General features: G+C 42.9%; 1 protein-coding gene across 1 annotated transcript in view; it reads right to left on the bottom strand.

Moving 5' to 3' along the window:
• Positions 1 to 9,267, bottom strand: part of LOC116816365 (solute carrier family 2, facilitated glucose transporter member 11-like) — a 34,798-nt gene extending 25,531 nt beyond the window's left edge. The window contains exons 1-4 of the mRNA XM_032765524.2: positions 8,957 to 9,267; positions 5,589 to 5,687; positions 3,412 to 3,572; positions 666 to 790 (exon numbers count right to left, since the gene is read on the bottom strand). Of these exons, the coding sequence (XP_032621415.1) occupies positions 666 to 790; positions 3,412 to 3,572; positions 5,589 to 5,687; positions 8,957 to 9,022 (451 nt within the window). The 5' untranslated portion in view covers positions 9,023 to 9,267. The remainder of the gene's footprint in view (positions 1 to 665; positions 791 to 3,411; positions 3,573 to 5,588; positions 5,688 to 8,956) is intronic.
• Between the last annotated feature and the right edge of the window lie 3,417 nt (positions 9,268 to 12,684).

The raw sequence follows: 12,684 nt of genomic DNA, 5'->3' as shown, positions 1-12,684 counted from the left end.
AGGAAAAAAGACCTGAGCCTGTTTAAAACCAGGATATTTATCCAAAAACCCTTTCTTTATTGGTCCCCAGAGTATCCAGTTTGAAGTAGTACCTACAAACCTCTCCAGGAAGTGGCTCTTCAAAGGGGCCAAAGGAATTACATTGGCACCCCCTAGAGGAGTTACATACAATTTCACAATAACATATACACAATTGCATTTTTAATACAATGGACCCCAAAGGCGTTAAGTTAAACCTTACGGAATTAGATTTAATTCAGTAAGGTTTAACTTACCTTAAATCCATAAGATTTGTTCATGATATTGTCAATCTGACACAGTTCTCTTTGCCATTATTACCAGTATAATGAGTTCGTATTACAACCAGGCCAATACCATAGCAGTAGGGTTGTGCTAGTCACTGGATTTTGATAGAAAAGGGATTACTGGACAAAAAGTCTAGAAGACTAGAAACAAGTTTGTAGCAGTGATATTCTATATTGTTCAAATGTAGTAGCATTTACATTAACGATTGTAGGGGAACATCACTGTCTCCAAGTCTATAAAGGAACATGTACATTTACAGCAATATCTAAAGGATTATAATTAATAATAATAAGTAATTGTATGTTCTAATACCATTCACCATAGTTTATTAAAGGGAAGAAGAAAAGAAATGCATTTACCTGTGTTTACGCCAATCAAAAATCTGCCAACCATCAATAACTCAAACAATCCTGTTGGAAAACTGATCCCCATTAAAATGGAGGCCAGTATCGCTATGAAATTGTTCACCAGAAGAGCTCCTTTTCTAAAAGTAAAAATAACAAAGGTCACAGAAACATACTGTTATAAGAAAAATGCCTTATAATAGTATGGAGAAAAGGCTTTGCATTTCAACAATACAGTACTCACTGGAAATTGGGAGACCTGATGTCTGCCTACTTTATATTTAAAAACAAACATGCCTAATAACGTGTGTGTATGTGATTTCACTCATGCACATGAAGTGTTTCTTTATTTGCATGCAAGGTGTTTATGGAATACCTGTGAAGTGTATGCATTCTTTGCAGCATGCAGGACTGGCTCAAAGGACGCGTGATCAGGGTGGCCGCCCTGGGCAGTGTTGTGATTACTGGGGCTATAAATTTACCCTAATTGTGAGCTCAACTACAAAAAGATGTAAAAGTTCAGAAGATGTCACAATAACCTATAATAACAAATGTTGATGGGAAAAGGTACAAAAAGCAGACAGAAAGAACTCAATTAGTCTAAACAGAAAGGCCTATTGATATGGTTTAAGGACTATGTTGAAATCATGCTTAGAAAAACAGAAAACATGGAACTGAAAATTAATGAACCAAAACTGGTATGTTGGATTTTAGGCCTAATTGGTGTAAAAAAGATAAGGGAATGGTCTGTTGGACCCATCAGTCCTTTTTGGGTTAAAGAAAGAGACTTTGTGGGGAAAATAAGGATGAACAGATGGAGGCTACTGGATAGAGCTTCCCATCATAACTGCCACCTCCACCATCTCCTGGCAGCCCAGACCTTCTTCATACTAGTCTTGAGGGATGTCCTGACCATATCGGGCCAGAGAGAGGGACCTAGATCACATCACCACCCTACCAGCTGCAGCTGAATCCCAGCACCCACTGAGATGAGATAGAATCACACTTTAACAGCAGCTCCAGCCTGTATCAACTAACTTCTCTTTCCCCAAAGGACAGGTATTATCGTCTTTGATACCAGGTAAGAGACTGCCAGACAAGGGATTTTTCCTTCTAAAACTCTCTCCAGCTAAAGGGAAGGGAACAAGGGATGTTATTAAAATGAACTCTTATTTAATACTTTACATTTCAAATGTTTTAACTGTTTTTCCTTTTTTTCTGTATCTTTAATAAAAGGTTAAAGGGATTTTTAATGGTGTGTTTGCCATGGTACTAAGCAGACTGAAGTCTCTGTATACCAATCCTGGACCTTGTTTAACACCGTTTAGCGTCGGACAGTGACTGGATTATGTTAGCACCTTTGGTAATATAACAGCATCAGATCCCTGGGGATGGCAAAGAAGGGAGCAGATGACATAGAACCTCTAGACCGGGCCTGGCTCCAGTCCCTGCCAGCCAAGGAAGCGAGGTATCTGCAAGCCAACTAAAGTGGTTTTCATTTAGTGGGTCTGGCTCCCACCGGCAGCCTCTCCTTTGAGTTGGCCTCCCTGGAAAGTCAGAGTTCCTACATTCCCTTTCACACACCGTTCTGCCCTTATTCCCCAGCTCTCCCTGTGCAAAAAGAGCTCATCAGGAGGGTAGGGCAAGGTGCCCCTGTGCAATGGGGCCTGGGAGGAGAGCACAGGTCTGGGACTGTGAGGAAATGGGAAGAGCCCAAAGGGATGGGAGGGAATGAGGTGGGAATGCCAGGAAGGGTGACCAGATGTTCCAATAAAATTGGGACCGTCCCAATATTTAGATGTTTGTCCCACATCCCAACTGATCTTTGGTTGGGATGCAATTAGTCCCGATATTTCATGGTACTCCTTTTTTTTGCTCTGCCAGCAGCACTCAGCTCCCTCTCATCTGTAACCCTAATGGCAGAGGGGGGGGGGTGGGTCTGAGCAAGGTGCCCTGGGCCATGTGCTGTTGTGGAGCAGGAGGGGTTGTGGCAGCCTGTGTGTTCCACCATTATTCTCAGAGGAATGTGAGAGAGCAGGGCTGGTAAGAGCTGGACCCTAGGTTCTGGTCCCAGTCAGTCACCTGCCTTGGCCCAGTCATGTTCACAGAAGACTCCTTTCTCAGACCATGGGACACTGTTCCTTGCTCTGGTGCCTGCTGTCTCAGCTGTTGCTTTGAAAAACCCAACACAAATGAAGCTTACCAATCATCCTGGGCACCACATCCCTGTGGTTCTACTCCGTTCCCTCCCTCAGACAGGCAGGGGGCGGGGGTGTTTTCCACCCTGGCCATCAGGACACTTAGGGCCAACCCTGGCAGCATGTGTATACTAGTGTGGAGGTTGTATATCTATGCAGGGTGCGTGTGCACATGCCTACAATGTCTATGTTCTCTGTGTAACTGCACGTGTTTTATGCTGCATGGAGTGCATGTATGCTTTAAAAATAAAGGGACCTGATCTGATATGGAGAAATAAGGGTTTGATCAGAAGAACTGAACTGGTGGGTTGTAATTCAGGGCTCTTCTTCCAAGTTCATGTGACTGGAAGCTACCCTGGAGATCATGTCCCTGTAGAAGTCCCCATTCCTTATTAGCTAACACTGATTTCTGTTTCTAGTTAGGTAACTGGAAGAGTCTTCTGGATAAATCCTGTTTCCTTCTAAGCTCTTTCTCCATTTGCTTTTATCACTTTCCAGTACAAAAAAGGAAAACAGGCCATGCATCCATTTGCTGCCAAACCTTCCACTGATGTTTAACTCACCTGCCTAATCTAATCGCTATGCTGCCTCCGATGTGAGCTCCGCACAGACCTCCAAGGGAAAATATGGAAGCAATGACAGACCAGAGGAGAGTCAGCAAGCTTGGATTCAGTTCCATCTGATAGCGACTGCTCCAAGTTTCATTTAGGAATTTGTGGATGTGCTGAAAATGCAGAGTAGTGAATCAACTTGCATCTCAATAAACAATTGATCACTTAGCCCAAATGCCTGAGATCCCATCCTCAGAGCCAACATGTGTAAGGGGAAACATCTTACTGAATATCAGCCATTCCCGGTAGAGCTGCGTTACACAAAAATCCTACTAACTAGTTGCAAATTAGCAGAATCCTGACTCACTAGTGCAGCCAAAAGATAGTCTCCCTACTTCCAAAAGACCATTGTGTGCAGTGTTGCTGTCATGCTTTATCTCAGGGGCAACTGCCTTTAAGTAGTGGGTCAATGATCCTTCCATATAAAGTTCATAAAGAGCTTTCACATCCTTCTGAATGAAGGGGGTGTGGTAGGTGTGACTCAATAGGATTCATGCTCCTAAGTCATTTGTGCACTTTCCAAAATCCCCCCCTTAATGTAGATCTCAGAGTAAGTCAGGATTTCTGCACTACTCAGACAAGTGATGTGCTACTAGTCTTGGAAAGTTACTCATGGGTTTTTATTAACTGAGTCTGTCAAGAAGCTCCAGACATTGGTCAGAATGATGGAAGCTAAGCTTAGCCTGTTTAGTTTTGAATGTCACTTCCCGGGGTGGCTATTCCACAACTCAATAAATCTCACTGTTAGGCAATTGATCCTGATAATCAGCCTTTTCCTTTTCTTAATTTGATCCCAGGACTCATAGTAATGTTGTCTTGGCTACCCTAAGTATTCTTTCTTCTTCCTTGGGACATACACCCTTCATTTATTTGTAAACTGTTAACCTACACACTGAGTGAATCCAATGGAAATTTCATTCTAAGCCCGTTTTTACTGGCTTATAGTGTTTTACCACTACCCATGTCTCAGTCCTAGATGCCCCAAATCATAGGCATCAACCCATAGAAGCATCCACAGAAAAAAATTAGCCTGTGCTTACCACATCCCAGCAGCCAGCGCCTCCCCCCTGCCGGCAGCCCTGCTGATCAGCTTCTCCCTCTCCCTCCCATTGCCTCCCCCGTGCTGTAGATCAGCTGTTCTGCATCCTGCAGGAGGAGCTGGGAGGGAGGGAGAAGAGTGGGGAAGGGGCGCACTCAGGGGAGGTGGTGGGAAGAGGCGGGGTGGGGGTGTGTGGCCTTGGGGGAAAGGGTGGAGTGGGGGCAGAGCAAGGGCGGAAAGAGGGGGGTGGGGTCAGAGTCTGAGGCAGAGGGTCGAGCACCCCCCAGGTAGAGAGGAAGTCAATGCCTACCACTGTGAAATGACTGCAGATTTTACTTTCAGAGTCTCTGGAATCAGTGTGCTTCATACTTTCTGGTCAGCAAAAAATCCAAAGAGCAGACAAACAGCACTATTTTCGTATCCCCTGCTCTCTTTCCAGTATACAACTTGCCTTTTCATGGTTAGTGTATTTTAACCATACTAAAAGCATTACATGTTATAACAAATGAAAGCTGCATAGTTTAATTGACAAATAAGTCTGCTGTTAGCAGAAATGCACAACCATCTTTTTCACAGGGCTGATTCTCTCTGGGTCCTCTATGGCAGGATACTCAAGACCACTAAGAGCAGGTGCAGAAGCTAAAAGTTGGGTGACAGCTTTTGAGGGACATTTTCAGGTATAAAGAAACCCAACATTTCTTGACCCCCTAAAAATTTCTTTTTCTATCAGCTGCCATGATCCTGCCTGTAACACTTTGTGCTAAGCCAGCCACAGAAGTTAAAGATTTATTTCATCATCTAGGTCCTTCCCTTGAAACAGACCTCAAAAGAGGATTATGTCCCTTTGATTACTTGTCAGTTGGCACTCTCTGTTGTATTGATCAAACATGGACCAAATCAATGTTACATGTAACTGAAACACAAACTCACTGGAAACTTAGTAGGAAACTCAGAGAATCATCCAGAAACCTACAAATTAAAGGTCTCCTTCTGCTCCCACTGAAGTCAATGTGAGTTTTGCCATTGAGATCAGCAGAACAGGATGGGGCCCAAAATGCACAAGAATGGGAACAATAAGATGGTGCCTTACCCCGGTGGGTGCATTGATAATGGAAACATTATATCCATATTGAAATGTCCCTCCAATTCCAACAGCACAAACAGCCAGAAACAGTGTCCAGCTGGGCAGCTATAAAAGAAACAAAGAATAACCAGGGCATGAGACATGATGGAGCCTAACCTATTAGTGTCATTTCAGTCTCTAACCAGCCTGGGAGAAAAATCCAGAACACCAATTCATCATTTATGTCTGGACTCAGAGCATTTAGGTAGAGACCTAGCAACATTTCACATAAGTCTGTGGTAGAAAATGCATTTCCCCATTAGATGTGAACAGTTATCTGAGGCTCAAAAGCCTTTCTGTGTGATGTTAAGGACAATGCAGGAACAGCTTCAGTGAAACTAGAGCAGTGATGGTAACACACACTGCCTTTCAGTAACACCAAATAGTTGCACACATCTCCTAAGTGGCAAGCTGGAATCTAGGAAACAGAACAGCAGCTTTGCTTGGTACTTTGAGGGCATATGACTGCCTAAGCTGATACAACGCCTGGTTCTCACAAAGGCATGTCTATCTATATAGGTTCTAACATATCTAACAGAGGTGAATGACTTTTAACTATTAATGGATTAACATTAACAATATATTTTAAAAAACAACAAGGGGGCATAGAGCCACGAAAGATCAACCCATGGTCCAGAGGTTTTTCTCTTGCACTGAAATGCAGAGGCAGAAATAAGGCCCTTGTTCTATAATTGTGACCCATGAGGCCATTCTGTGCAAAAAGACTCTCACCAGCCATTGCAGGGTATTTCTGTACTTTTATTTTTAATGAGAACAGTGGTTTTAGAACTGTGCCTTCATGTAACCATATGCAGAATTGTTCTGTTGCCTCTTGCTCTTCTATTTTCATAGCTAGAAAAAAGATCATTACGAATAGCAACTAAGAGTGCTGAAGACAGGGAGGTTGCCCACTATGGCCCATATCTGGAGGCGTTGTGTGGGGGTGGACATGTGGGGCCACATGCCACCCCCCCCCCTCGATTTCTGCCACAGTTTATATTTTTATTTCTTTTTTTGCTGGGAGGAGGTTCAAAACATGAGTGCACGTAGTTTATTTCAAAGCAGAGATGCCAGCAATAACGAGCTGCTCCTCCTTCGTCCTTCCCCTGTGCAAGTTCAGCTCATGGTGGTGCTGACCCACAGCGACCCTCCAGCCAGGCCAATGTGGCCACGCATGTGGGGCAAATTCCGCACTTGCCCAAGGCTTGCAGGGCTGGGCCTACAGTGGGGTCACCGCCAGCCCATGGGGCAGGGCACCTGCACTAGTGTTTGTTTGGGACTCACTCAGGGACCTCGTGGGATATAACCAGAGCCATGGAGTAGCTAATGGACAGGAGCTCCAGCCAACGGGACCTTGGAAGTCAGGCTGGAAACCACCCAGCCTCCAGGGGCTCCCACGTGTGGGTTTCGTTGACTCAGAGTTGGCCCCATGCTTGGTCACATGGTGCCACCGGGCCCCTCCCTGCACGGCAGCTGGCAGAGCTAAGCCAATAAATTGACTTCGGAGGCCGGGTGAGAGGCAAGAGCAACAGCCAGCTGCTGCAGGGAGGCAGGCTGAGGGTAAGGGGAAGTGCCTGCCAATGGTGGGCCATGATGTGAGCTGTTCAGGAGTGTGGCCAAACCTTTAAATTGTGCTCCTCCTCCCACTTTCAACGGTTACGTGTCACCTTTGTGTGACTCGCACAGTGCGGCAGCCAAATCAGACAACAACCATCAACTGTTGCTCTTGTCTCATGATTTCTTACTTGTAATTGTATAGAATTATTATTTTTATAATTAATCACTTGATAGATTAACTCATTACTGGCTTCTACTCTTAGAAATGACCCCACATTCTTCTTATGAGCACGACAAGTCTTTACAATGCTAACAACACTGTATTCACTCTAAGGCAAAAAGGTTTCTGTTAGCCCCTACCACAGCCATAGGGTCACTGTTCTGGACCTACAGCATATGGACACAAAAAAAATGGTTGATGCTGAGTAAACAATAATAACAGTTATGCAGAACAAGTCCTCCAAAAATGCACCATCATTGAGGAACAGTGCAATTCAACAGGGTTGGTATGGAAACAGGAGCCACAACTCACAGGTTCTATTCCCAACTCTGTTACTGCCTCCTTGTGTGACCTGAGAAAGCCATTTAAACCACTCGTGCCTCAGTTTACCATCTGTAAGACAGGGGTTTTAACCTTCTGTGTACTTGGAACTCTACAGACAAACTGATAAGAATTATCATTTTATTGCTATGAACGCATATTCATTGCCTTATTTAATTTGAACTAAAGCTGCTACATTTTGGGTTGAATCCTTCTTATAATCTACACTGAGACTCCTAGTTCAGTTCTGATTTTTTTTTTTCTGAAAAGATCTCTAAGGGGACATCTGGTATTGGAGGTAAGATTAAACACCACATGGTTACAGGGCTCCATTCTTTAAAAAAAAGTGACAAAATCAATAAGATACACATGTCATACAAGTAACTGTGTGATCTGATGATTGTCCTTCCTTGCCCATTTCTTCCCTTCTCTGCCTGTTTATAACTCTCACTTGCTAGTCATGTTGAGTTTAGAACTATGTTCTTCAAAGGAGGAACCACATCTGAACTTGTTGTGTGAGCTGCCCAGCCATGACATTTTGTGACATTACTGCATCCATTTAGACACTAACCAAAAGGCTGCTCCATTTAACTTCATGGTGGGGCTAAGGAAAAGTTCAGGAAAAGTTCCACGACAACCTCCCTTTATGTGGGAGAAAAGTCTCAAATCCATTTCCTTATGAGCCTAGTTATTTCCTGTGTGAGATTCTGATTTAAAGGTACAGCACAAAACAACTGGAGAATGTTTCATTTGCAAATCGTTAGTAAGGTTACAAAACTCCATACCCCGCAGGCATCTTTACCGGTAAGGATAGTTCTGCTTACCTTGCTGGGGCTTCTAGGACCATTCAGCAGAGACTGGCATTCCATTCTTAGTATTAGGCTGGATTAGATTTCCCCTGCACACTTTAACAAGCTACAGTACAAGAATGCGAGGTGCCATAGAAATTGAAGTTATTATTAATTATTATTATTTGCTATTAGTGCTAATGTAAGAAAATCAGGATTCTTTATTCCAGCTCTAGCACTCCAGCTTCTTCCCTTCGGAACAGTTTTTTTCTTATGGAAATGTTCAATCCTCTCATAAAGTCGCAGTTTGAAGAGCTCTCTCAATAAACTTTTTGACATTAAATTGTGAAAAATCCCTTCTTTTCAGTTACTCAGGGAAACATGCACATTAGCTGCCTGTTAGTTATGGGCAATATTTTGGCCAGTAAAGAAAGCAAAAGGACAGTTACCTTGTGATCTGCTGTCAAGTCTCCCACTGTCGATGATCCTGTAATAGTTTGCTTACTGCATTCCATTGATTATAGACTGAAGAGTGGAGTTAATCAAATAAAATAGTGTGAAACCAGAAGACCTTGTCCCTAAATACAACTCTTTAATCTGCTGGCCCTTCAGGCGCAAGCAGGAAGCACTGCGCTTCTCATCTGACTAGGAATTAACTCACTGCCCAGAATAACTGAGGCAGATCAGAACTAACACATGGTACCAGCTCTGAGGTAGGTTAATTAATTACTATCAGATTCTATAAATACTGGAAACTTAAAAAGTATGAGATAAACGCTAAAAATAATAAGGAATCTATTTAGCTATTTATTTTATTTTATTGTCCCCAAGCAACTTTGCTGAGAGGTTTCTTAGCCATGCTGGAGGATGGTGAAATTCAGCACTCAGCAGACCAGTATTTCCTTTACCATTTTGTCATGTATATAGGAAGGTCACTGGAGACTGACCATTCTGAGTGTTGAATAATAAAAGCCTCAAATTCTATCTTTTGATATGCTCATGGAGCTTCCATTAATGTCAGTGGGGATTGTGGCTGCAAATCCAAGGACAGAATTTGACTCTATTGTAAATTAACAATACTTTATTTATAAGCAAACAAACAATTTGCTAATCTGACACCCAGTGCCTGGAACAAAAATATAACTAAACTTTCTCTATACCTCTTAATTTCACTTTTGAAATTTAGTTTAATCCAGGTTGAATTAGGCAAAGTGCCTATGAAAGATCATGTGACAGTCAGCAGAGCAGCTGAACTGGGTACAGATGAGCTACAATAACACTTTATTTTCCTTTCCTTTTGTATGAACTTGTTGCTTATGAAAGACACCAGAATGACAGTGGCAGGACAAGTTTTCCTCACATTGCTTTACCAATGTGCCCTGCCCTGCCCACATGGGGTCTCTTTCTGATGCTGAGTAGTGATTTAATTATTCATGGAAAAGTAATTTTTGGCTCTTTTTGCTCATAGTGGAGGGGTTTTTTGTGATGTGGAAACTTCTGCACTAGAAAACAAACTAATTGAATCTAGTCTTGATACACACTGGGCACTAGAGGTGAAGTACTCCTTTTTGCAATCAGTAGCATATAAAAAGTATCCTGCCACCTCTTCCATACATGCAAAGTAAATTATCGTTACTAAAATAGGAATTAGGCTGTTGAGGGGTAAATAGGTTATGGCTAACAAGGATAAATGCATGTAATTGCTGTGGGAATTTATGGTCTCATCCACAACTACTAGAATATGGGACTCCTAGTTGTTCATTAGTAGCTACACATTCTCCAGATAGAATAATGGCTTACTTACCTTAAGGCCACTTGCCCTGCCTTCCAACCAGGCAGAAGCATGGAAAGATGGCTTCACAGTGCTCTGCTACAGAAGAACTACTGGGGAATCTGCTAAAAGAAGACTTTAAAAGGGAATTTATTCTGCACTATGTTGCCAATGAACAGATTGCTCCTGTCAGTTTTGCTGCAGCCATGAGCTGGTACCAAATGGTAGGATATAGTTAGGCTACCTTCTGCTATAGTAATGTGTAGTCACCTCCAATGACAACTAACTTATTAGTGGAGCGTTAATGGGGCACACTGGTGTTTGATGTTGACCTCCTGACCACAGGCCATGATGTCTGTCCTGATGAAGAAGACACAGACCCTGCAGTTGTTTTTACGGTTAGAGGGTTTCCTTCAAGAGCAAAAGGGCAAGAAACTTAATACTTTTTTTAAATTAAAGCTTAAATTCCTGAGAAACTTAGAAGGCCACCAAAAGTGTAGAAGGGTGTGAAGGTCTGTCCTGTCTCTGTCAGCTTCTGGAGGTGACCCCGGCCCTGCAGTGAGGGATAAGGCTTCCAAGTGTCTTGTTTTCGACACTAAAAGTACAGTTACTGGAGTAACTGCAATCAGCCTTCCTGCCAAGAGGGCAGGAAGAGCAGCAGCTGTTGCTGGAGCCTGGAGGAGCTACTCAGCTGCTGATGAAGAGAACTGGCTAGATCCTGTACCTGGGTCTACCCTCTCCAGCGGAGAGTGTGACCCTAAACACCATATTGTTCATAGGGATATTGTTCTGATATGAATATGGCATAACTAAGATGTGTTCCATGCAAGGGTCATGTGAGATATTGTTGGAAAGGTTATGATGTACTGACTATGATTATCCTATTTGTATTCATGTATCATTTCTGTATCTGTAGTTAGGAATATTGACTATGTATCATATACAAAAGTGTTTGCACCTGGGGAACGCCCACCAGACAGTGGGCAATCATCCTGGATGGACCATTAGAGAGAACAATCTGACTTTGAAGATGCTAATCTCTCCTCTTCCTGAAAAGCTTTCTGGGATGCTGCTTTGACAGTGCAGGGTCATGTGATCATGTCACGTAGTACTGGACCTTTTTCCACTAATAGGAGGTGGAGACCAAACTGGGAAACAAAAGATTCCCACCATATGTGAATCCAATTTAAGGCAGTAAAGTGAGTTAATCTTCACTGGTTCTTCACTGAATCCTCCTCCAGGATGACTGCTGAGAACATCTAAGAACCAAGGACTGATGGGGTGGAGAAGAGCTGAGCCTAGTCTGCAAAGGTGTCTGGCCTGTGAAAGAAATACCTGGAGTTTTAACCTACAAGCAAGAGCAGCTTATTTTCAAGAACCTCTGCAGTCTGCAACTAAGCAACATTTAGGGTGAGAAATTACTACTTGTAGTCAGTTTCTTTAGTGTATTAAGCTTAGTTTGCATGTTTGCTTTATTTGCCCAGTAATCCACTTTGATTTGTTTGCTATCCCTTATAATGACTTAAAATCTATTCTTTCTAGTTAATAAACTTGTTTTGTTTTCTTTAAACCAGTTTGTCCAATTCATAACTGGGGAAAGCTGGAGGGGAAGCTTTGCAGATCTTCTTCCACACTGAGGGACGAAGGTGATTTTCATGAGCTCATGCTGTGTAGGTCTCTGTGCAGTACAAGACAATAAAATTTTGGGTTTGCACCCCAAAAGGGGAGTGCACTTGCGTGCTGGGTAATTCCCTTGCTGGTGCTTTCCATGCAGATCTGATCTCAGTGTCTGTGTCTTTCTGCACCTGGGCAAGTCCCAGCCTGTGTGTATGCTAGAGGAGGCCTGAGGGCCTGACTCAGCAGGACAGGGTGAGGGAAACCAGGCTGGTGGAATGGGAGAGATCAGTAGGACTCCAGTACATCAGGTGGCACTCCAGAAAGAGGGGGGAGAGGACCATCACAGAGAGATAGGTACTGGTGCCACCACTACCTGTCCGTCAAAAGGACAAGACCCCTTTTTTGCCAGATAGCTGGACAAACAAGTTTCTTTTTCTTTACTTCTGATTATTTAATTAACTAATTTTAAGAGAACCCTCTAGCAAAATCAGTACATTAGTAATGATAAAATCCTTTGTTATGCCTAAAATCTATAGAAACATATTTTTTAAAGTATTAGAGGGGTAGCCGTGTTAGTCTGGATCTGTAAAAGCAGCAAAGAGTCCTGTGGCACCTTATAGACTAAAAGATGTATTTGAGCATGAGCTTTCCTGGGTGAATACTCACTTCATCAGATGTGGGTATCCACCCACAAAAGCTCATGCTCCAATATGTCTGTTAGTCTATAAGGTGGCACAGGACTCTTTGCTGATATTTTTTAAAGTTGGTGAAATTTCACAAACATGTCTA

The sequence above is a fragment of the Chelonoidis abingdonii genome, chromosome 22 (assembly GCF_003597395.2).
Source record: "Chelonoidis abingdonii isolate Lonesome George chromosome 22, CheloAbing_2.0, whole genome shotgun sequence".
NCBI lineage: Eukaryota > Metazoa > Chordata > Testudines > Testudinidae > Chelonoidis > Chelonoidis abingdonii.
The sequence above is the reverse complement of the archived record's forward strand: the minus strand, read 5'-3'. Positions and strand labels throughout refer to the sequence as shown.